We start from the raw sequence: 25,452 nt of genomic DNA on the forward strand, positions 1-25,452 counted from the left end.
CATTTGAAGAATCAAGGCAGCCGTAGATTTGTATTATGATCTGTGGATTAGTTCTCCATGAAGTTGCCATGGCTTCCAGACCACGTTCAGGACAATACGGGCTGCCTATGCAGCCTTAATCCTTAGTGCTACCAGACAGCAGCTGCATAATAAAATCAACTTTACCTTTTGGTTCAGGAGCCCAAATTTGTTCCTCAAGATCAAAAACGTGGAGACACACAAAAGGGCTGATGAATGGGCATTAGGCTCTTGCAGAGTGCTGTCTCTGTCCTGTTTGAAGTCATATGCAGCAGAAAAAAAATGAGGAGATCTATATGAATGCATATAAATGCAGGAGAAAACCACGGAGGCCATTAGGGACAGGAAATCAGTGTAGCCCCTTTCTCAAGAGCTCAGACGTGCTCTGGGACTGCGAGGTGAGCCCTGGAGTGAGGTGCAGGGAGGAGGCCTGGAAAAGGCCGGGAAGAGCGGAGCGCTCTGAGTGATGCGATGTCGCGCTGAGCAGGGACACGGGGCTCGGCAGCACATCCTCTGCTGCTGTTTGCTCCTAAAGCAGGGGGCAAAGCCGTCCCTCCCGATTCGCCTCCGTTCTTACGGAACCGCTGCGGAGACCTGACGCCGAAAGGCAGCCCTGAGCCAGCGGGGCCGCTCCGCGACGGGGGCCGCGGCTCTGCCCGAGGGCCGGGCGCCCCTATGGCAACCGTGACGGCCGCAGCTCCGCCGGGGCTGCCGCATCCCTGGCGGCCCCCACACGGCGGCGGGGCCCCCACACGGCGGCGGGCCCCCACACGGCGGCGGCGGGCTCGGCGCAGCCCCGCTCCCCAGCGCTGCGCTGCGCTCCGCGGCGGCCGGGCCGGGCGGCCATTTCCTGCCTCGCCGTGAGGCGCCCGGAGCCCCGCGCCGGCCCCGCCCCGCCCCGCCCGGCGCCGCCGAAGCTTTCCGAACGGGGGTCGCGCCGCTCCGGCGGCGTTTCCGGAGATTGCCGAGGGGCTCCGGCCCCTCCCCAGCCGCCGCCGGGCCCGGCAGCGAGGCGCTTCGGCGGGTCGGAGCTCGGCGCGCCCGCGGCTGCTGCGGTCCCGTGCGGGGCTCGCCGCCCTCCTGCCGCCGCCGCTCTCGCTCCTCCGGCAGCGCCGGGCGCCGCGGTGACAGAGCGGGGCGATCGCGGCGGGCGGCGGCCGGGGCTCCGGCGGCGCGGATGGCGGAGGGCGGCCAGCCCCCGCAGCAGCAGCCACAGCCGCAGCTCCTGGCCGGCGGCGGCGCGGGGTCCGCCCGCGGCGTGAAGCGGGAGCCGGAGCCGGAGCAGCCCATGCCTGCCGGGGACGGCGCGGAGGGCGGCCACAGCAAGCGGCTGCGGACGGAGGCGGAGGCCGACGGCGGCGGCATGCAGGTAGCGGGCAGGGCCCGGCTCCCCTTCCCCGGGCATGGATTCCGGCTGGCGGCACTCGGCGCGTCTCACTGGGGCGTGCGGCCCTTTTCCCCGGGCAGCCCGGCGAGGGGGCTCCAGCCGGGCAGAGCCGGGCGGCTCCGGGGCCGCAGCCCAGCCCGGGGAGCCGCCGCCGCTCCTCGGGCAGCGCCGGGAGGCCGCGGGGCCGGGACACCGGCGGCGCTCCGGGGCCGCGGGGTTTGCCCGCTTCGCTTGGCGCTGGTACAGCACCAGGGCAAATCTCAGGTGCCGCCTGGGGAGGGGGAGAAGCGGAGTGGTGCGGCGTTTTCTGGATCGGTTCGGAATGCCGCGTTTCTGCCGGCGCGGTGGGACCGTCCCCAAAGCAGCTTGTTTGGGGTGCGCTGGCCTTGGCGTTTGTGGGGTGCCGCTGCCAAGGTGTTTCTGCCTCCCTTTGTCTGGGTGGTTTATTATGGTGGCCGCACTGGCCTTTTCTGCTTCTGTCTCTCGTGATGAGTGTCTCAGAGCTCTTTGGTAAGCAGCGTGGTTTATTCATCTGAACTTGTTTCTCCTCTCGCCTTTTCTGGGTTTGGTGAGCGCTCCTGGCTTTCCGAAGGGAGCACCCTGTTCTCTCCACGGTGCTTCTTATAAAGATGCCAAATGCTGGCCAACGCTCTTCCCTTTTTATTTCCCAGGATGTCCCCCCCGTTTTCCCGCTCAAGAACGATTTATTTTTTAAACAGCTCGCCGTAGGAAGGTTTTGCTTGTAGCTGTGTCTGATGATCAGCCTTTCGTGGTGGTCTCAACACCCCACAGCGCCGTGTTTTCCCCAGTGTGATGCCTGTCTGAGCCCTTGCTGGATCTTCGTACCCCGTACTCATGTGCTGCTGCTTGTGCTCTCCCAAGGGCCAGCGAAAATCCTGCTCTTTCATCCCTTGAAGCAGTGTGTTCTCCCCCACACAGATGTCGAGTGTGACTCAGGCAGTGTGTACAATTGCAAGGAGAAAGATGCTCAGCATCAACGGTGTGTTTATATGGTTTGTCTTGCTACTAGTTATGAATGAGTACACAAGCATGGTGGCGTGAAATTCTTGCAGCTCTTCGGAGTTGGAGAGATCCTGAGACAGAGATCCTGTGTAGTTAGAGAAGATGCACCAGTTTACCCGGCATATAGCTGTTTAACTGGTTGGTGTTGATATAAACCTGGGGAAATCAACTGAAAATTGCCCAGGAAGGGACTTGGGCTGGTTTAGCAGAAGTCTGATTTTTTTTTTTGTTTGTTTGTTTGTTTTTAATTGCATATGAGTACAATTTCTGTACGGATAAAAGACTCCTCCCTATATTTACAAGGAGAAGTGTTTTGTCTGTTCAATGAATAAAGCAAAATAGTAAGATTGCAGCGTTCAGCTGTGGGGCTGCAACAGTGTGTGTGTGTGTGTGAAGCATAATGCTGGTGGTCAGGATACTAGGGATTGATTGTGGAATTAATTAGCAGAAAGTTGGGGTTTATTTCTGTACCAAATAGTGGGAAATAGTGGAGAAATTAGATGAGGTGCAACTAGTAGAGCCCAATTTTTAAGTGTGTCTGTAGTCAGTGTAGCTGTTCTGCAGATTAGCACACCCATATTGTACTTATTTGACATTTTTAGTGTAATTTTAATCTTTCCATATGTGTATATATGGAAAAAATATATCCTTTTACAATAAAAGATGAAAATAATCATATATGTGTGTGTATGCATATATGTACAAATATGTATCATCATTTGGAACTAGGTGATCTTTAAAGTCCTTTCTAACCCAAACCATTCTATGATTCTATGTCCAGAAGTTTCCCTTCACTTCTTTTAGTTTTAATATTTGTAGTTTATATATTTGGAGAATCTTCACATGTTTGCAAGCAAGAAGTGCCAAATTTGAAGCCAAATGTACCAATAATGTCAGAGTTAGGAAAAATGCATTCTTTAATGTTTGGGAAATTCATTATCTTTTTACTTTAAAGACAAAACACAAGATTGTCCTTCATGAGGATTTCTGTTCAGATAGTGCCTTCTTTTGAAGTACTTTACTTTAGAATCACGGCTTTTTTTTTTTTTTAGTAAATCCTCTCTGTCTAACTGTATGTAATGCTTACAGGAGGAATAAAGAGCCTATTCTTTGATGGATTTTTTTTTTTTCTCCCTCTCATATGTACTAGAGGCTTTCTGAAAGCTGGAAGTAAGACCAGCAACTGTTGTACCTTGTTTTTCCTGGAGATCCTGTCAATTTTCTACTTCCTGTTCCAGAGGCACGGGCTGTTGCTGTGTAAACTTGGTGACCTTGTGTCTCTGGGCTGATAGCAAGGAACCACAGAATGCTGTGCCCACCACCTCTTGTTCTTTGCATAACCTGTACCCACCAATGGCTCAGGACATAAAGACAGCTTGTAATACTGAAATCGGCAATTCAGCTGTAGAAATTACTAATGTAGCTGTAAAACGAATAGATTTTTGGGGGTCTGTTAGCATGAGATATCAAAACTAGGCCACAGGAAGATAAAACAGTAGCTAGTTATTAAGGCCTTGGGGCTGAGGGTGCCTAAAAGCTTTGAGTAGCCCTTAAATTTACCGGGCTTCTTGTTTTGTGCTGTCTCAGGCCAGCATGCTCAGACAGCTTATGCAGTTAGGGTTTCATTATCTAATCCATCTTTGATCAGGCTGGATAAACGATGTTTGGCCAGCGCTGATCTTGTTAGGAGGGTGGTGTAAAGCTGCTTGAGTTGGGATTGGGACAAATCGGATCATGGCTGCTCTCTGCTTCTGGGACATATTTCAGTTAATCGTGGCGTGGAGGAAAAGGGCTCCCAGGAGCTGCTGGTTTCCAGCTCGCTCTGTTCCGTGAATGGCAAAAGTCAAATGCCACCAAGGCAGGAATGTCACCTGGAAGTATTTGGTTAGGTCTGTAAGCTTGGAAGTAAAGGGCCCCAAAGGTACTGCTGCTTTTGAACTGTACAGATACTAGCAAAAACCTACCTTGCACTCTGTTTGCGGGCTTGGATGGTTGAATCATTTGGATCAGCTTGCTGATCTGGGTAAAAATAATGCCTAACACAAGGGAGAAGACAAAAAGAAAAAAAAACTTATATTAGCCTAAGTCACTTGTGAAACTGCACTGAAATGCAGTTGTTGATGCCACTGTATTTGCTTCTTGTCAGAAAATACTGACTGCTGCACAGAAGAAATAGAAAGTACCCTTGCAACAATCTCTCTCCTCCTGTGTTCCTTGTGTGATGAAAGATGAGAAATGTTTTGGCTGACTGGGAAGTGTCTCTTTCTCTTTCAAACTGCAGACAAGGCTGTAATTCCAGGGTGCTCTTGTCTTCCCCTTCCAGGTGCTAGAGGTGTACCAGACAGTTTACGCTGCCGAAAAAGTTACTAAAGTATCTTCCCCTTGCTTTACATGGGGTTGAATGAGTTAATCAACTCCTCATTTAGTCCCCCAGGCTGAATTTTGATTTAACTTTTTTTATGGGGTTTAGTTAGTAAATAATATTCAAACCTGGTGGCAATACACGGGTGGAATTAGACGCAAGATGTGAACAGAGCTGATCCTTGTTCTTCTTCCTTGAATAACTTGTGTGCTCAGTATCCCTGAGTATTTGGGAGAATTGCTCTTCTTGCAGCTGTAAGCGTGGCCAGCTGGTCAGGACAGACAGTTAATGCAGCTGTGGTCTGTGCCTTGCCCAGTGCACATAAACCTTCAGTGGCAGCAGTGAGTGGTGACTCTGTGTTGTCTGTCGCTCAGCCATGTCAGCACAGGGTTCATGAAAGATGACTAGTGGTGTTGAGATCACTCCCCCTGTGACTAAAAGATGATGTAATAAAGGATAAGTCTTTGCTCCACGAGAAAGTCTGCGGTTTCTCATCCTGTTATGAGCCAGAAGATGCGACACTCTCTACTCAGCCTAACTTTGTTCTGGCACAGTGACTGGAAGCCTTGAACTGCAGGGTGCCATGGAAAGGGGAGAGTGGGTACATAGCTGGTGTTTCATGGCAGCCAGTACCCTCCTTCAGCCTGTGGCCTGTTTGTGGTGCTCCTGAGGATGGCAAGAAATCAGTCTGCTGATAATTTCTAGATAGGTTTGGGTTTACAAGTGAGAGGGCTGAGTGGGATTGTAATTGAGAAGGGGCCAGTGAATAACAGCTTTTGTGCTGTGAGGGACCCTTTGGAAGTCTGTATTTTTATATCTTACCGAAGAGAACATGCAGTTCCAGTAAATTGTGGAAAAGCTGTGTAATCAGGTTAGCTTTTTCCTTTCCCTTATTTTTCATGGCATGGCTGTCTTTGTAAGGAGATGCAGAGGAATGCAGGGGACAGAAGACATTATAATAAAAGAAATAAAGTTCCAGTCTTTCGACCCCTTTCTTGGATCCAGGATGAGGTTTCCTGGGATGCTGTTTTGACAGAGTATTGCTGATGTCATGAGATGTAAAGAATCACCTCTAAGTTTGTTGTTTCTCTGTTTGCTTATGCCCTTTGGTTTTTTTTTTTTTTTTTTTTTGGGTGTTTTTTTTTTTTTTTTAGTATTTGAATGCTATGAGTTAGACTTGACACAGTCTGGGAACACTTAGAAAATCTCCAGTTCAAAGAAAACCTTTGGCAAACAGACTGAAAGTTAGGATTTTAGAGTTGTTGAGAGTGCTTTAATGTTGGCTCTTTTCTTGCCATTTTCAGGAAAATGGTGGGCCCAAGTGAAGTATTCTGCATGCTTTAGTACTCCTCCCAGCTCTCTCAGTATTTCTCTGTAGATTCCAGAGGTTTGTGTTCAAAGGTGACGGCCACATGTTTGAGGTTGGAAGCCAAACAGAGGTCTGGCTCTGCTGGAGATGGTTTCCTTCTGCATACATGTACCAGCTAGAGACATAAGCTTTTTCTTTTTCCTTTCAGAATTCCCGTTCAGAAACATGAGTGCTGTGGTAGTTTGCAGGAGGCCTGCTCTCTCCCTTGCATGTTGGAAAGGTTGCCCACCTAGCTGAGTTTGGAGCCGCTCCCTGTGCAATACCCTCTGTCGACTGTTCCTCCCAGTGATGCAGCAAGCAGGGCCCCTGCCTTGCCCTTCCACACTGGGGGTTTGCACTTCTGTGCTCAAGGTCATCTCAAAGATGTGCTGGTCACTGAAGGCTCAGCAGCTGTGTCCCTGTGCTGGCTTTGTGCTTTACTGGGACTGCCCTTCCAGCCACTGCAAAGGAAGCAGCAGTAAAATCTAATCAAACGAAATAAATCTGTGTTTGCATTGGAAGTAGGGAAGCCAAACTGAAGTTGAGATGGATCTTAACAGGATTCTGTGTGTGTGGTCTGTGGCCCCTTGGAAGCTGCTGCTGAAGGACGTACCCCTGTTAGCTTGGAAAAGCAAAGCCTGTCGTTAGCAGTGGTTGGTTGACTGCACAGAAACCTCTGCCCCTCTGGAAAATGCTAGGAATCACATTAGTTGAGGATGTTGTAAAACTTGTTCACTCTGTGCTACTGATTTGTCTTGTGCTACTCAGCAAACCTTAGTTTCTTTACGAAGTGAAAGAGAAGGACAGATGTTTTGGTTGTCTGGGAATCTCTTATTTAATTTGCCCGTCTCTGCTATTACTTGACCTTCTGTGTGTGTGTTTGCTGTTGAAATGAGGTGGCTGAGGGATCAGAGGAACATCCAGAAGAGAAGTGAGAGAGGCAATTAGAGGTAACGAGTTCCAGTTCATTGAAGCATTCTGTTGATCTACATTTTACAGTGGTATTGAGTGGACACCCAAGTGTAGCTGTCATGAGATAATCCCGATGTTTAGGGATTAGAACTGCTTGACTGCATTTTGGGCCTTAACTCCCTTTGCTCTCCAGTAAATTTAATTTTGCCAGCAATCTTCTGTAAATTCAGTTTGAAAGATGCGTATACATTTCCCTCAGCATGCTTCCCCCTCCCTCTGCTTCACTTTCTCGCATGCATCTCATTTTTTCCAGGTTGAATTAGAGATATTGGTAGGAGCTGAGTCCAGGTATGGCAGGGACTGAATGAAACAGTCCTCAACAGTCCTGGACCATGCCACTGGCTGGACCCTGCCGTGTTCCCTGTCAGGGCTCTGCCAAGCTGCCCCCTGAGCTGTGCCTGGCGACCTCTCCCGCAGGAATGCTTTGCTGAGAAGGGCCACGTAGTTTGCTAGATTTCTAACCTGGCTTCTGGAAGATTTCCAGGGTGCTTGTGACCCATTCCAGTCTCCCTCTCATTTGGCTTGTCACGCGTTCATACGGCATCTGTCTAAACCACCTCTGTCAGCTCTCTTGCCGGACCCAAGGAAATTGGACTCCAGCTCCTTAGCGGTGACACAAGGTGTTTAAGAGGCCACAAAGAAAGGAAGGTTCTATACAGAGGCCTCCTTATTTAGTGAGCAGCATCAGCTGAGCTAGAGCTGGATCCAACATCTGCTTGGGCGGAGTGGGATGCTTTGGCAGGTTCTGTCAGCTCTTGGTATGACACTGGTGTTCGGTCAGCTACACCATTATGCCAGCTCCCAACCTGTGGAGTGTGGGCAGAGGGGACTTGCGGTTCACACTGATTAGAAAGAGGTAATGAGATCTTCTTGGATAGGACAGTGGGATCAGGCTGGCATGTTTTTGAAGTGCCTTTGTGTTACTGAGGCTGTTGCTTATGTTTGCCTTTGTCTAGGAGAGTTCGTGGTGCAGAAAGATCAGATGCTTGCTTCAGAGAGCAGGGAATAAAAGCACTTGTTGCTTTTCTTGCATGACATTGCTGGGTTTTATCTGCTCATAATTCCCTCAGCAATTATGCAGGTATTAGCATAGAGATCAGGAAGAAGCGGCACCATTTAAGGGGGAGAAAACCCTCATCATGTCAGCACTTTTTCCCTCTGACTGTGCCTATCTAAATTTCTTTTACTAGAGAGGCTAAAGAATCAACCTTATGTGGCTTTTCTGTGTGTCACAAATATCAAAATAAGCTCCCCAGAGGCCTTTGAGGCCTTGGGATCTGGATCCGTCTCAGGTTTCTTCAAGGGACTGGAGCACTGTGCACTTTTAACTGAGGCTCTCTGCACAGCTTTCCCACTGCTATTTCTGTTGGAGATTTTGCAGATATTTGGGGTGATTGTCACTGCTGAGGGTGATGCCCAGGAAGAAAATCCCACCAAGGCATCACTAAAAAGCCTTGATTTAGTGCTGTGTGGGCTGAGGGGAGGCTCTAGCTGAGATCCTAGGGCTATAATTTGTGGTTGCTGTTCTCCTGCCCAGCTCGGGGTGGAAGGTCACCTTTCCTGCAGCCTGCTCACTGACCTCAGGCAGCAAGGTGGGGTGGGGAAGGCCAGGCTCTGCCCAGCTTCAGGGCTGGGCACCTTCTTCCTGGGTCACAAGGTCTTGCAGATGGAGTAGCCAAACGTGTCTTTACCAGCAGCTCCCGTGAGAGATCCTGCTTCTCAGCCATCTCTGTGTGACTCTTGGATTTTATTCTGTTCTGTGTCTTTGCTTCTCTTCTGTGGGAAGAAGAAATAAGGGGAAGCATAAGGAATGGCTTCTTCATTACCCTTTGTACTCCGTTGTCCTGGAAAGCAGGTCCCTTAGAGGCCTCTTTCCTACCCTTATTTCATGTTAAAAGCCCTGTGCAGCTTTGGAGCAAAGCTAGACCAGGATGGAGTAGGTTTTGTAGGTGCTTCTCCTTGCCTATAGGCACTAGTTCTTGAAGCTCAGCTTTGGAGTGAGCTGGGGGCGTTCCTGGGGTTAAAGACCTCTCTCTGAGTAGTGCAGCTTCTGCTCCCAGGAGTAGGACCAGCCGCACAGCCTGGGGAGATCCAAAAGGTTCATTCAGGGAAGGAGGCCTGTGATGTTGCTGCAGCAGATGGAACCGTGGGGCAGGCTGACTGGGGAGGCTTTAATTGGTGCTGCATCCACACTGAAGGGGCTGGAGCTCATGGGCAGTGAGTGCTCAGCAGGCCAGTGTGACAAGAAGGCATCGTGTGAGGTCATACTTATCTGGACATACCTTTTATGTTTTTAGAGATGACTTAATCTCCACAAGTGCAGTAAATGGGTAGTGCTCACTGAGGTGCTGTTAAACTTAATGGGAGTTTTGTAACCAGTTAAAATGGGTGTAAGGTCAGGCCAATATTTCATTTCTTCTCTTTCGTCTCATGTATGACCCCAAACTGAATATACTGCAGATAACCTAAACCTTGCACCGAATACAGACCTATTAATTTTTAATTGTCTCTTCTACGCTACTCACTGCTGTAGTGTGGGTGCTTCACAGGTACTAACAATTTTATTTTTTTAGTTTCCTGAGAGGTAGAAAAGGTGTCTTACTGTGGAAGTGGAGGATTGAAATACCTGGTAATAAGACCAGTTTTGCCAAAAGAGGATTGACACTTACAGTCTAATTTATTTTTATTTGTAATTTTAATTGTAGCTGGGATTTTTTTATTGAGGTTGGGTTTTGGTGATGTTTTAATCCTTGATCTACAGCTCTCTACAACTTCCACTATATATATATGATTCCTACTGCTTCCATAGACTGATCCTTAAGTGCGTCATGTCGAGCAAATGTCCAGTGATGTTGTTTTTATCTTAAAACCCAGCAGAATAGCTTGAATTAGGGAGATTGGTCAGCATCATAGTGAAATTTTACTTGGAAGATAAGGTTTGAAATCTAACTGACTTTAAAGGTAGAACGGATGCTGCTTGTCCTAAACTACAAAACCACCTACCCTTTGGTTCTGCAGCTGTTTATACTGCTCAGAACACAGCACTTCTTAGGCTTGAATGAAGCAGGAATAAGGAAAAAGTAGCACATAATCCTGATTTATGGTTACATCCCTGCACATGAGGAAACACTGGAAGTTGCATGGGCAGTTGCTATTTTTCAATCCGCAGTCCTTGACTTTTGCAGTTGCTATTTTAGGAGAGAATGTAGCTACATTGCCTTTTGAGTTAAAAAGCACCTTTTGGTCTGTTAGGAAGCAATGACCCATTCCCTGTGCTGGCTCCCAGTGGAGGAGCCACTTTCCTCGGAACACGGGTGTCAGTGTGGCTGCTTGTGTGCTCAGCAAGGACAGAGGCGTGTTTGCTGGGGAGACTTTGTGACACGTTAGGGCTGCAGAGGAATCCTGCTGTTTGGGATACAGGTGTCTTGGGCGAAAAACACATAGTTGGTCATGGACTTGGTATATCCTTTTTGTTTGCTGAATAATGAGTGCTTCATGCATCTCATCACTGCCTCTTTCTATTGCTTCTACATGGATGTTCAGCTCTGTTCTCCTTAGCTGAGTAAAGGGAGGGGGCAGAGTTGTGCTCAGATGACTGAGGTTCTGTCGTCTTCAGAGAGCCCCAGACAAGAAGCCTAGTTTTGGGCTGAATGCCTGATCTTACTGCAAGGATTGTTAGACTACAATGTTAAAAGTAGTATAAAGCCGTAGGGGAGGAATGAACACCCCATCCCATGGCTTTTTGGAAAGAGGAGAGAAAGACCAACCTGGCAATGCCTTCTTTATGCCTCTCCATGTGTTATGGGAATTGCCATTGCCTTGAAGTGAGGGGAGAAGATGAAGCTGGTGTCCTCTCCAAAGCTCACATGAATCCAGTGGAGACCTGGCATCTGCTAGTAGCACCAGCTGGATCTAGCAGGTTTTTCCCTATCTGACCTTTATACTTAGGCACTTCTGTGAAAACTGACTTCCTGGGCTGGTTAGATTTCCCTAAGAGTGGTGGTCTACATGCCTCAAATGCCTCAAGTTGTGAGAGCTAAGCTGAGATCTCAGAGGCACAGACAGAGGAGACAAGGCCATTGTTTGTGATGGTGGGATGGACTCTGCAGGAGGTGGTCGTGGCGTTTGGAAACAGTGCTGTCAGTGTAAGGGTTAGATATCCACCACGGGTCAGAGAATGCTTCAGAAGAGAGAAGGAGAATGGAAAATGGTTAAAGGAAATGGACCAACTGTGGATTTTGATTGTCGGATAGAGAGGGTCACAGTGAAACTTCACAACGTAGTGTTTCCGTCTGTTGTGGTTTAATCCTAGCTGGCAACTAAGCCCCACACAGCTGCTCTCTCCTGCCCACTGGGATGGGGGAGAGAATCAGAAGACTAAAAGTAAAAAAACTTGTGGGTTGAGATAAAGGCAGTGTAACAGGTAAAGAAAAAGCCACACATGCAAGCAAAAGGAAACAGGGAATTCAGTGACCACTTCCCGTGGGCAGGCATTCAGCTGTCTTCAGGGAAAGTGGGGCTTCATCATGTGTAATAGTGATTTGGGAAGACAAACTTTACTCTGAATGTCCCCGCTTTCTCTTTCTTCTTTTAGCTTTATTGGTGGAGCATGATGCCATGTGGTATGGAATATCTCTTGGGTCAGCTGTCCTGGCTGTGTCCCCTCACAGCTTCTTCTGCCTGCTCAGCTCCCTCTCTGGTGGGGTGAAGCAGAAAAGGCCTTGAATCTGTGTAAGCACTGCTCAGTAGTAACTAAAACATCCCTGAATTATCAACACTGTTTCCAGCACAAATCCAAAACACAGCCCCATAACAGCTACTGTGAAGAAAATTAACTCTATGAAAGCCAAAACCAGCGCACAATCTGTCTGTCCCTTCTCTCAGTGCCCACTTGTGATCCATCAGTGCTGTTGTGATGGATGTGGTGAATGAGGCTAAGACTGGTATTTGAGTATGTATTGTCTGACCAACTGATACTTGTCTGTATATATATATATATGTGTGTGTGTGTGTGTGTGTGTGTGTATATATATATATATATATACACACATCTGTGTGGCTTTGCTAGGAAATTTAAAATTATGCTCATAATCCGGTCTGGTTTTTGTGTTTGTCTCTGTCCCCTAATTAGATCCTTCCAGAAAAGGCTTGCTGCATTTCACCTCTTGCCTGATGTCTTCTGGCTTTCAACAGCAATATAATATGGTCAGTGCCAAATGCTACAGTTTCAGAAAAATAAGTTTTATCTGTTGATAAATCACAAATTAGCACCACTAAGAATTCTTCATGCTTCATGTTCTGTCTTGAAAACTCTGTCCGTAGGTCTGATAACATATCTGATTGTATCTCTCTCAGCCAGATCAATGTATAAATTCTCCTGGGGATGGTTGTTTCCCATGGGGAAGGTGTTGACTCGAATAGATGGAGGTGCTATGAGACTTCTCGTGTGTAAGTTTTCCTCCTGTTATTCATTGCTTAAAGGGTTAAGTAAGAATTCCTTCTTTGCTGGTCAGTGGGTTGATGCTTTCGTCTTGGGCAGTGTCAGATATTTGTGACTACTTTGCATGCCCACAGTAGAATGAGTTGGGTTTGCTTCAACCACTACCCCTTTAAGGACTAGGAATTCTTTGATGAGTGATTGCAGTTAACTCTGGACTCTTAGTTGATGGATGTGATGGAGCATGTCTATGTTTCTTGGGAAGGCTTCCTTAAATAGGCATGACCTTTCTAGTGAAAACAGGAAGATAGTTTTTGCCTTTTTCCCCCCCCCAAGCATGGTATTTGTTTCATTTTTGGACCTCATGATTACTGCAGACATTTACCGTAGGAGTAGCTCACAGGCTTGGTAGCTTCATGGGGCAGAGTTTGGCAGCTCCATTGGAGTTTTGATAGGGGTGTTTGCTTGCTTTGCAGCGTGGCATTTGATACAGCATTTGCTCCATCCTTTCTGTAGCAGCCACTATTTTTCACCTTTGGTGACCCAGTTCTCCTTTCTTATCCATTCTGGCATCCAAAACTATGAGGCATCTCTGTGTGCAGAGGAAGACTAGCCAATCTGCATGTTTTAATATGTAGTTAGGGAGTGGATAGGGATTCAGTACATCTGGATCATCCTGTGTTCTCGTTTCTGTTGGGTTTCACTAGATGTGTGGAATCTACAGGCAAATTGGAGAGAATGGTCCTGTTACCTCAGAATGACAAGTCCTCTGGCTGTGACTTGAATGTGATGACAGTCTTCTGCCTGAAGTAGTGCCTGTCCTTGACCAGCCTTGGGAAATTTAGCAGGAGAGGGATGTGCTTGATTCTCCTGTGCACTGAAGTCTTCCAAGATGCCTGGTGTCAGCTAGTCACTGTTGCTGACAAGGTGTTAGCAAGGTCTTTTATGAGGGTTTGTGTTTAAATAAACATAAAATCTCTGTGCTTGAGCTCTCATATCTGTCATAAGGTGTTCTGTGAAGTTGGTTTTCTTGGATTTGGTGCTTGATGAAGAGATGATGCATGTAGTCTGGAAAAGGTGCAGTACTGTGGACAAACTGACCAGCCCTGCTGGCCCAGTAATATCAAGTGCTTTTGTTTGGCTTGTGTAGTTTACCTGATCCTCAGGGTTAGTCAGAAATACAAGTTTGATGTACGTTCTCATACTCACAGATTTCTTGATGCCTGAAATGTTGGAAGTCTGCAGTTAAAAATTCGGAGGTCTGTAGATCTGTCTGTTCTGTTTGTTTCTGGGACTGGCAATTTTTACTTTTGTTTGTAGGATAGGATTTTGAAGATAATCCCTAAATCTCTGGACCCCTCGGGCAGGAGTAAACACATGGCATTGTTCTTCCTCCATGGGTGAATTCCTACCCTTGTAAGGCTTTCTCTGCCTCTGACTTCCGGGGCAGGATTTTTGATAATGAATACAATCACATCAAGCAGGGGAGAGCTTCCCAACTTTACTTTGCAGGTAAATTTTTGTGTCTTGTATGGATTTTCCTGGGATGCAGGGTCTGTTGGATGGTTACTTTGCTCACTGAACAATGTGCTTATATACAGATAATTACTGCATAGTGCTCCTCATGAAGGCAACTGTCTTCATAAAGTTGCTTGAAAAAAAAAAATACCGTTGCTTTTGTACAGGCTGCATTTGAACAGGTGCACTGTGAAAACAAGACTGCAGTGGGAAGGAAGGGTGGGATGTGGTTATCAGTCATCTCCCAGCTCCTGTCCCAGTGGAGCCAGGTGGTCCTGCCTTCCCTGGTGACTCAAGGAATACTGTCATGTCTGTTAAATTAGCCCTGGACTGGAGTTGCTGGAAGTGTGTCTAGTCAAATGCTAATTGAGCACGTTGTGTGTGAAGCTAATTGGCCGGGTAGAAAAAGCAGTGTTGCCTGTAGAAACTTTCTTCTTACCTGCAATAACTTAAACAGTAAAAATATCCAGTAGGAGAATTTCTCCTTCCTCACGTGGTCAGCAGTGATAACCAAAAGCCAAATTTTCAGTTCTACGTTCAAAGTCCTCTGACAGTATTGTCATGGCTTGTGCTTCTCTTGACAGATTTCCCATGTAGCTGAATTAAATTAACAAGACCAGTCAATTCATTGCTACTGTGTTTAAACCCCTGGGCAGCAATGAATCTGGCAAGGATGGAGCATCATTTTCATGTGCTGCTTGGAACGGGAGGACGTACAGAGAAATAGTGTTACTGCTTGGGGGAGGGCTTCACAGTCGGCTCAGGTGGCAGATGAAAAGAACACTGTAGGTTCCCAGAAGTCTTTTTTTGTCCACTGCTTCCCGTGTGGCTCAGTCACTAGGTAGCAGGAGGGTTTTTCTGTCATGTGTGGGCTAGCCAAAGACCAGTGTATCCACAGAGTTTATTCAAGGCAGATAGTATTACAGGAATCAAAACAGAGCTCTTGGTTCCTGTTCATTGATTTAATCCTTTGTTTTTAGCAGTTAAATATCCCTGTATTCTTTAGCCTAGCCTGAGTTATCCTGGATTTGAGCCCTTCTTAAATCCTAATTGCATAGTATCTGTGTTAGGAAGAGAGGTGGTGTGAGGTGATGCACAGAGAAATGAGACATGTCCCCGGGTCACCTGTAGAGGAGCAGAAATCTCAGAGCACTGGGTTCAGCAGGCCATCTTTCCTCCCTTTGTTTGAACTAGGTGGCCTCCTTTATTGCTGCCCCCTCCGTCTAAAGGGTGGTCCTTGGAGGCTGTTTGTGGCACATGGTGAATTGCACACTGCGCTTGCCTTACTCTGCATCAGCTTTCTGTGGTAGCAGAAGGTAGTTTGTAGCATTTTACATCTTTCTGTAGCTCCGGAGTTCGAAATTCAAATGAATTGCATATATGGATCTGCATCCTGTTGTTAGATGTTTCATGTTTTCTTTAGGCTTGTGCAAAATACATGATATGATGGAAAAGGTGCTACAGATTTATTTTTTTTTTTAATGCTCTCTCCCATGAGTCTGCATGGCTTGTGAGACTGGGATGATATTATATGCTTAGCTTTGCAGCCAGCTTGGAATTCTGGGCATCACTGTCATGTTTGCTTCTCTTGTCTGTTTCCTCCAAGTCTTTTATGTGGAGTTTAGAGATACTGGTGCAGTTTGCATAGCAGAAATTGTCCCTTTGTAGCAGCTGGTGAGTGGATGATGGACAGCCGATTAAGCTAAACCTTCAAAAGGCTTTTGAAAAAAACCCCAGTAGTATTAAATTTATGATTTGCAAATGTTATATCAGTACTACTGAGTTAGACAGCTTTAGACCACCTGGTGTAGGTTGGTCTGACTGATGATTTGCTCTGGGCCACCCATCCTTGTGTTTGTGGGGTATTTACAGTGGGCACAGCCTCTGTGTAGTGACTCTGTGTTGGGGTGCATGGTGTGAAATACCTTGAGGTTAAGCTGGGGGTAAATAGGTTCTGAAAGAAGCGATCCTTTCTCTTGGCACTCCATTTGACTTGGAATTTTTTTTTCATGATCTCATAGAAAATAAGTGATGCCAAAGAAAAGAATTCGTCTCTAAATCCAGCAGACTCTGGTGGATGTGTTGCCTCTGCTGTCCTTTCAAGAGGCAAGCTGGTGTCCAGTGGCAGCTGTGCTCATCTCTGCAGTGCTGACAGCAGCAGTGTGTGGGGTGATGTGGCACGACATACCCACAGTGCAGCTGCGTGTCACTTCTGTCACCTGGTAGTATCTGTAGGTAGGTCTGCAAGGAGAGTCCTTTGCAGAGTTAGTACCACCGTGCCACTGTCAACCTCTCTCACATCCACGCTGCTTTCGAAGTGAGTGGACATCCTCTCCTCCTGCAGAGGAGGAGGGTGAATGGTTGCTCACCCACGGTTTCTCAGATCCAAGTGTGTTTTCAACTCTGCCTTTGTATTTGATGGTGGGTCCTCCGTCCCCTTGGCGCGTGTCTGCAGCGTGCTCATGTGCTGACATGCGTGTGCTGCCCCTGAGATCAGCCCCAGCTTATTAAAGTCATTGCTGGTTGCCATGGTGCCTGTTGTCAGTGTGGGCTAACAGGAAAGGCAATTCCTGCTGCGTGCTGGGGAGTGCACGGGGAGGCTGTGGGCAGGGGAGTACAGGCGACTGCATGCTGATGAGTTGTGTGACTGATAGCTTGGATGTCACAGTGAGCAAACAGCAGAGGAGAGAAAGGCAGAAGATACCCTGTAAGGAGGTTTGGCCAGATATGCTGTATTTCCACCTCCTGGGCAGGCTCATTGAGAGATTCCCACCCTTCCTTTGATTGTCAGGGGGAATCTCAGGGTTGAGTGTTACGTTTTCAGCTGGGCACAACACAGTGCTGCTCAGTGACTCTCAGCTGGCCTAGGAAGTGAAACAGAGCTGGAAAACTTTGTGTGTTGAAGATACTCATTTAGTCCCTTTCCTGCTGTTTCTGTGAATATTCCTCTTCAGTTCTTACTTTGCTGTTTCCTGTAGGTTGAATGTCATGATATAAAATAGCTCAAAATTTCTTGGAGTGAATATGATCACTTAAAAAAATTTCTTCTTACAATGAATGTAAAGCTCAAGGGAAATTGCATCCTTCAGCTTTATTCTCTGAATTTGGACAGCATGTGTCCAAGCAATGCCAGCACCGTTTGCGTTAAGTGCAAACATGAAAAGAACTGGGATTGTTTTAGAGTGCAAAGCTTGTAGGAAATCAGTGAATTCCTTGAAAGATTTGAGTTGGAGAAGTAGGTGAGAGCTCTAAATCTTGGGATATCAAAAACTGCTTTGGCAGTGTTTGACAGAGAGCTGCACTGCCAAATTGAAACCCTCTGTCCCCTCCAATTTGTTCTGCTTTCCCTTTCCCTTGTGCTAAGCAATGAGACCTTGCTGCACAGGAGCTCTTCCAGGAGGCTGTCTTTGTCCATTAAGAGGCGCATCATTGAAGTTTCTTCCAGCTTATAGAGTCCATGATGGTGTCAGTGAAGTTAAAACGATGGCTGTCACTCCCTTCCATAGGGAGACAAGTCCCTGGAGGCAGGGAGGGCGTTTCTGGTCCAGATCAAGTGAGAAGAATAAAGCAGTCCTCTTGGAGCAGGCCAGGTTGGGATCTTGTCTCACTTTCTCTCTTTGGGCGGATCTCGCAGCAGCTGTTTCCAGAGGCGCTCTGGATCACCGCTGGGGGATGGATGGTTGTGGTGACTCACCCCGCTGTGCTTCCCAGGGAGCCCTGGCACCGGGAGGGGGAAGGTTTCTGCTGCGTTTGATCCCTCCGAGAAGATTATGCTGTATCTGTTTAATTAGAGACTGCTGCTTTCTTCACTGGCGTACTAAATACAAATGGAGGAGCTGGTCTAATATACTTGAAGTTCCAAATGTCAGGAGTCAACAGCTTTATTTTCCTCTCACCAAATCTGATTTGGTTTTAAGTACTGCCACTAAATCTAATGCTGTAGTAATTCCTGTTTGTTAAAAGGAATGAGGGATTTAGACTGACGCAGAATTCGTGCTCTTCTACCATCTCTCTCTCATCCCGCCTCTGTTTTACAAAGGAAGAGCTACTGGTTGGTGTGCAGGTGTTTGTACAGTAAGATTTGAAGGTCAGAAGGCTTGATCTAAAGACGTTGTGAACTGAGTTTGTCTTCAGCTAATATACCGTTGTTAAGGTCTTCTCTCTGCACAGTTTTTTGGCCCAGACCTGTACATTCCAAACATTATCTTTGTGACAGTCAGCAGAGTGCCAAAAAAATTTTAAAAACATAAAAAAATGCAGTGAAGATAAAGAAGCTGCCTCTGGAGCCCAGGCTTCATGTTCTGTCTGGGATTCTTTGTTTGCCCGAGCTACAGTCTAAGTCCTGGCAGGCCCCAGGGGGATCTGTAATGGGACAGACATCTGTGCTTAAGATGCCTTGCCCTGTTGGTCCGCTGTGCAGGAAAAGGAATAAGTATCAAATGAGATATTTTTTTCCCCGCTCTGGGCTCCTACTGAGCACAGTGGAGCCAATCTACCTCCATCTACTTAGCCGTGTGCAGTGCCACTGCAGACACTGCTTGCTTGTGTGTGACTGTGAGCTGTCTGTAGCGCGCAGTCGGTAGCTGCCTGGAAAGGAAGCTCACTGAGAAGCACAGCTCGCCAGGGAGCACAGCTGGTACTGCCGGCCGCTGTGTGAAATGGATGATCCCCAACTGGGTGGAAAGTCCTTGAGAGCAGGAACGACGGGGAGAACTCCTCCTTCACGGCGAAGACTGAAGCAGTGTTGCTAAGCAGCAGCAGCCAGGCTCCGCATCTTGCCGTCGTTTGTTCGTGCCCTGGCCGATCTGGAATACTTTTGTCGTGGCCAGGACGAGAATGTGGGCTACCTTGTCTTGGGGCAAAACTGCCTGCTGGGCTGGAGGAGGAGGGAGCATGCTCATTACGTGCTGGAGGCATTTTTGCCGTGTTGCAGCATGTGCTGGGAGATGCATGATTGAAAAAATGAGAGCACTTAGAACTTTGGCCTGACCTGCCAGGTCTCTTCTGGCCTCAGGACTCGAGATCTGGCAGAACAGTTTCAGCATTGCATGTCTTTGTGGAATGGGGAGGAAAGAAATCCAGAGATAATTTTTGCACTTCTTGAGGTTTCCCGTTCAAATGGTGGCAAGGAGAAATTTTTGTTTCTGGAGCGTGTTGAATTGTAATTATTGTCTGTTCTCAGTCTGCATAGAGTAGATGAAAACTGTCCCCAGTGCTTCTGTGTGCTCCAGGTCATCAACAGAGATCGCTTGGCATGGGCTGAGTGGCACAGGATTTTTTCCAAAAGCTGTTTCCTCCGCTGTATGACGTAGCGTTGTAACACTATTGCTTCGAAGGTTAACATTTTTCATTCCCCAACATTTGTATATACTCTTGCCTTATCCCTCTTTCCCCTCCCCGCTGCTTTTCCTATTTTTGCTAGCGTAGTCTAACACACACGTTTCCAGGGACAGAGCAGCGGCTGCAGGAGAGCGGCCGTCACCCTCTTGCGCTTTAAGCTTCGGGAGCCGCGCTGATGGGAGAGCACACGGCGCTGCCGGTGGCTTTTCGTTCCCGGGGGACACAGGGAGCTGTGTGCGGCAGGAACAGGCTGTGCCGTGTGCTGTGTGCTGTGTGCTGGGGCTGGAGGGGCGGCAGGGAATCGGGCAGCGGCAGGTCGGTGTCTGGCTGGCCCTGGGGCCCTTCCTGCAGCGCAGGTGGGCGCCGGCCGCTCCGCTGCTGGCAGGTTTGCTGTGTTTATCTGCCTCCGCCTTGCTGCCCTGCTGGAGCCTGCCTGATCCCGGCCTTCTTGTCCCAGCTCTCCACGCGTGGTGTCTGCTATCGTGTCCTCTCCGTATTTCGGCTTGGTGGAGTTGATTTCTCGGCAAATCACATCCTGATGTTTCACGCACCGTTTGAGGTTCTCCTTGCTTCTGTATTCTGAGCTTTTAGGGGTGATTGTGCTAGAAAAAGATCGCGTTTTACGATTTCTGAGAGGAATTTTTTTATTATTCTTGATTTGTTAAAAAAATATGGATATTGATCTAATACCAATATCCAACTATGATGGACAATGACTCTCTAACAGTTTGAAGTTAGAAAGTGGATGTTTATTACGACGCCGGGCAGCGTGAGGGATAGCTCCCGAATACACACGCGCAATTTAGAGATGATCACAGGGTCTTTTTATGTACAAAAGTGTTGAATACCCAAAACACAAATGCATATTCATGACTCTGGTCCATCCCATTCCCCGCTTCGTATGGTAATTAGCCAAAAAGCAATTAAGCATGCGTAGTTTGTTCTTTGAAATGGGTCGGTGGTCCTTTTTAGGGGGTGGGGTCTCAAAATGATGAAATAAGATGGGTCTTCCTCGCTTTGCCTTTTTAACCTTTTAGTGTTGGTGACACCTGGATCCTGTTTTCTCAAGACTATCTGATTTATGATCACATTGTGTCCTTGGAGTCTGTTGATTAAGTTGACAGGTAAAAGGGGAGTCTACGTGCTAAAGTCTTTTATTCTTCAAAATGTAAAGGGAAGTCTACGTCAGCAAGTCCACGTCTAATTCTTTAACTAAAGTCCTTAATTCTTTAAAATTAATATCTCATTCTGATAGAAGCCGTTTCCCTTTCGCCTGTGCCGTTACTCTTAGTAATCCGGATAATTTTTTCGTTAAACATTTAAAAGGTCTCTACTGTTCACATTATCACAACTCACAAAAGCTGCTGAAGACACATTTTTTATACTTTTGAAAAGAGATTACCGCTTCTCTTAACAAGAATTTCTGGATGTATGTTTGGTACCATCTTCATTGTGTTGATCCTCTGCTTTGTTCCTCTGTATTTTCTTTTTGAAGCAATTACAGCAGGTGGCTGGTCTTTGGGGAAGCTTCCTTCGACCTGAGTGCTCTCTGGTCCCAGTCGACAGGGGCGGATGGGGTTTCAGGTCCTCCTCCTGGCTGCACAGAGGAGTGGTTTTTCACCTCTAATTGGATCATGTAAATCGGCTCTTTCTTTGTCTGGTCCTCTTTGTTCAGAATCGCCTTCTGGATTTTGACCAATAAATCGGCCTTGACAATGGATTGACTTTTCCTTTAGTAATTACACTGATACTTGAAAATTGGTGTAACTGATGAGCAGAATAGGCGTAATAATCAGAATTGTGACCAATAATTTCCCTCAAAAACTGATTTCTATAGTAGAAGCGATATGTACGTGATGGAGTACAAAGTAGCAAGGGTTTATTTGGTTTTTTTCCAATCCTTCGCTGTCACAGCCCTCTGGGACTAGTATTTGATAAAGTGCTAAGGGGTCCCCAGGGTCTGACAGATGCTGGTGAAAACAGAGCTCCTTTCCAGAGAGAAACCCAGCACTTTCACGCCAGTGCAAATGCTGAATGACAGAGTGGTGCGTCTTTCTCCTGGGCCATGGAAAGTTATCTGGCTGAATGCTGTACCCTCAGCCAAGAGCAAAGTCTTGGAGAGTCACTGGCTGCAGTTTGCAGTGTGTGTGGTTGTGTTGGGTAATGTGAGAGGAAGGATGTGCTGCCGTTCTTTTTCCCACTTTGGCACTTAGGCTTGGAGCAATGGAGCGTGCTGTTACCTCTGAAGTGGTGTCTACAGTATTGCCTGCTGTGGCTTCTCTGCAGCACAGAGCACGGTAATTCAGTGAAGAAAGAGGAGCAAAACAAACCTCAAGAAAGCTTAAATCACAAATTGCATGAGCATCAACTGGCTGTTGAATCAAAAAGGAAAGGAACAAAGGATAAAGTCATCTGTTTTGTCCTTTATACAGGCAGGAATGGAGAAGAGCTGTACTTTTCCTTGTCAGCAGAGGAGAGGGAAAGCAAGCTTCTTCCTATTGCTTTTAAAGTTGGATGAGTGGGAGACATGAAGTTGCAAAGGTGTGAAGCCGTCATGCAGCAGCCCGGAGAAAGCCTAGGACTGTGCTTCCTGATTAGCACACAGGGCTTGCAAATGTGTTTTTGCTGCAGTAAAAGCATCCAGCCCCTCCAGAAGTAAACACAAAGGGTGTCAGACTGGGACTCATAAATAGTGAGTCAAATACGTGTAGTCATTTGGGAAGCTAAGCCTGGTTGTAATCTGTGGCTCCCAGGATGCAGGAGAGACGGAATTGCCTGTTGTCAAAGTGTGGGACTCTGTGCTTTGTGAAGTAGAGATTCTCATTCGTAGCCATTTTGGCTTCAGTAATGGCCGCAGAAGAAACAGAAAACTTTTTCTTCCTTCCTTCCTTCCTTCTTGTTCGTTCTTCCAGGAGATTTTTGACTGTTTTCTGAAGGGAGCAAATTTTGGTTTTTTTTCTCTCATCTTCCTGATCTGATTGAAGAGCAGTGGGGGACAGAATTCAATCTGTGATTTTCATGTGTTCAAATCCCTCTGTCCCAAATTTGTACGGTGTCTTTCTGTGCAGCTGATAACAGCTTTCTCATGCAGCACTTACATCTGTGTGAAATTACAGTATCCTTTTTTTCTTTCTTTCTTTTTCTTTATCTGCTGCTGCTTCAAAGCTGCAAGTAATCCTCCAGGCAACAGTGCTATCTTTCAATAGACTCTGACTGATGCAATGCTGTCTTCACATGGGATGGGATTTGGGAGGTGCAGTTTTTCACCCAGGAGGATTACAAGCTCCATCTTGATACAAACATTTTTACACTACTGGTGGTAATGTTGGTGCCTCAGGACTTTGTTTTGGCACTAAGAAGATACACTGCAAATTCAGGAATGCTCCTAGACCTTTCTTCCACTTTGTGTCAGTTTTAGAGCTGCAAAATCTCCATTGGTGCCAGTAGTTACCTAGAAAATTTAGAGGCCTGTTATGTTTCAGTTTTGGTCATGTTAATATGTAACTCTGTATAATTTAGCTGCAAAAATAGATGTTTTGTATACACACAAGCTTATCTTCTGTGATCATAACATAGGTGCTTTCTTGTAATGCATTAAGCAGTGTGACTACTATATGAGATTTGTTTTGTTCTTTCCTCTGCCTGTAAGGGAGAGCAATATATGCTCTTTCAAGATTAGTTTTTGAAGAGTTTTTGTCCACATTCTTAATGTGAAAGAAAAGTTACACATACTTTTAGTATGCCTACTAGTGAAGTCTTCTGCATGCTTCATCCTGCCATCGACATTCTCTCCAGAATCAGTGTTCTGCAGTTGGTCTTGTCAAATCTGTGACATCTGTTTGTGACAGTGGTAGATGGGTCTGTAGCTAAGAGCAGTGCCTTTGCAATGAGAAAACCTGGGGGGGAAAGGTATTAGCATTTGTTTTTGTAGATCTCCAATTACTGATCTGAAAAATAGCTGCCAAGCGTAGATAGGTTCAGCTGATGAAAATGCCTTTTCCCTCCTGGATTCTCATAGCCCTGGGCATAATTAATGGACTAAGCATGACAGCTTGGTTTTGAGTACTCTTTGCCACTATCCTTAGAGCATCACTTTGCTCATGAAAACTCTCTTAAGCAGCTCCAGTCTCTGTTAAAGCAGCAGCAGACTTGCAGTGCTCATTGCTTCTGAGGGACAAAAGAGCAAAGTATGGGCCAGCATCACCTATATCTGGTTAGGCCATACAGTACTGGAGATGTTTTGGCATGAGATGTGATGACACCATGACTTTCTTCTGCTGCTTCAGATGATTGCTCGATGTTTCTGATGATCACTTCTTCAAGGGAGTAAAAATTCTGAATTCTGCAGCGTTGTTTTAGATGCCTGTGTAAAAGGCTCTGAAATGCATGGAGGTCAAGGACTGATAGTTTCTCAGGAGAAGTTTTGTCAGCAGAGTTCTCATTGCTGCAGTGGGTTTAAGCTGATGGGAAACTGCTTTCATTGAGAGAGAAGCCCTGCCTTCTCCCTGACTCCAACCATGTGGTCATGCACTCTCCCACATACAGGTGTTAGGGATTATGTGGCCTGCAGTGACCACCTTTGTTCATGAATCTAATCCTTCTCCTTTTTGAGGGATTAGTTTCCAGGAGGATCAGCAAGCTGATCTGACTTGCAGTTTTCTTCTGTGACCCCTACTGTGCATGCAAGAGGTGAAGTAGGGATGCACACTTGGGAACCAGATAGGAAAAAAATCCCAGAGTGATTTACTTTGCTGGTACAGTGATTTTTGAAGTTGGCTTAATCTGGTTGTAAACCCCACACTCTTAAAAGGTTTGTATCACTGCCTAGCTCAAGGGAGTTTGAGGTTTAACCTCTTTATACTTGGGCTGAGCAATGTGCAGAAGGAAAGGCCAAGTAGAACTGAATTTTAGGACTGCAACTGTCTAGAGCTTTGCCTAAAAATGTTGGCTATATTTACAAAGGAACCTTGAGAAATAAAATAAAAAAATGAAATGGTGCTTTGGCAGGGTTTTAAGATTTAACTGGCCCTCTCCTCTGCTATTTACCACAGTGCCTTAGGTCTGCTCCAGCTCAGAGGTTTGCTACACTGCCAGTTTCTCTGTACCTAATTTAAGATGTTTTTGTGTTCAGTGGGAGGGTGACTCCCTTTTTTGTTTCCTCCATCTGAATGTGCTGCATAGGAAGATACACGATGCTGTAATTTCAGGAGCCCAATGCTTTTAGATCTCTTTTGTTCTGCATTTCATTTGTAGGCTCAGGGAGGGAAATGTTGCTTCTTAATGCAAAGAAGTCTCCAGGGATTGCACACAGGAGAGGTTTTTAGACTAAATTGTGGAGGAAACAAGCTCAGGTGAATGTGCTGTGACAGTCCCTGCCTACACATGCACGCTTACAAACCAAGCGGTAATTTCAATTCCATTTTAAAGCTGGAGGAATTGTAATGCTATCGCCTTCCCAAAAGCGTTGTGACAAACGGTGATGGGGTGGGAGAGATGCAGACAAATGGCCCACGGAAGGCCAGGCAGTCAGGACCATAGCAGGGGACATGGTGGGGGCCGGTGGGTGTAGCTGCAGGAGGCTGGAATGGAGAACAGTCAGGGGACAGAGGGTACAAATCCACCAGGAACTCGTGTGCGTTATTTCCAGCGCCTCGGTTATTACATCGTCTTGCAGGAGGAGAAGCTTTGCTGCTTTGGTGGGATGCTGGCAGGAATGTGCAATCCGGGGGCTTTGAGACCTCCTGGAGGGCGGCCTGGGTGTTTTCCCAGGGGCTTCAGACTATCCATAAAGACAATAGGGTGGAACTGAGGCTCTGTGAGGAGTTTGTATCCCGTTCCTGAGGACTTCCTGGGCTTTAACTAAACCTAAAGCTTGTAAAAAGAGAGAAATGCATCGGAGGCATGTAGGATGCTACAGGGAAGAACTATGTCTGTCTCCCGAGTGCTGGACAGACCCAGGTCTTGCAATCTCCCAGGTTCCTGGGGTGCAGCAGCCTGGGACTTTATTACTGCAGTCACCACAAAGGTCTCTGGCACCTGCCTTGATA

The 25,452-nt window shown here is 46.9% G+C and overlaps 1 protein-coding gene across 21 annotated transcripts in view; it reads left to right on the forward strand.

Moving 5' to 3' along the window:
• Positions 1 to 1,131: 1,131 nt before the first annotated feature.
• RBFOX2 (RNA binding fox-1 homolog 2) overlaps positions 1,132 to 25,452 on the forward strand; it is a 170,887-nt gene continuing 146,566 nt past the window's right edge. For 4 of the 21 annotated variants that reach the window (XR_010743706.1, XM_066320210.1, XM_066320212.1 and 1 more), the window contains exon 1: positions 1,136 to 1,387. Coding sequence is in view for 18 of the 21 variants with exons in the window: in XM_066320210.1 (XP_066176307.1) it covers positions 1,196 to 1,387 (192 nt within the window). In the remaining 3 variants the exon portion in view is untranslated. Of the gene's footprint in view, positions 1,388 to 25,452 lie in introns of all 21 variants that reach the window. The other 17 variants (XM_066320199.1, XM_066320198.1, XM_066320201.1 and 14 more) reach the window with 12 other exon arrangements.

The sequence above is a fragment of the Sylvia atricapilla genome, chromosome 5 (genome assembly GCF_009819655.1).
Source record: "Sylvia atricapilla isolate bSylAtr1 chromosome 5, bSylAtr1.pri, whole genome shotgun sequence".
Taxonomy (NCBI): domain Eukaryota; kingdom Metazoa; phylum Chordata; class Aves; order Passeriformes; family Sylviidae; genus Sylvia; species Sylvia atricapilla.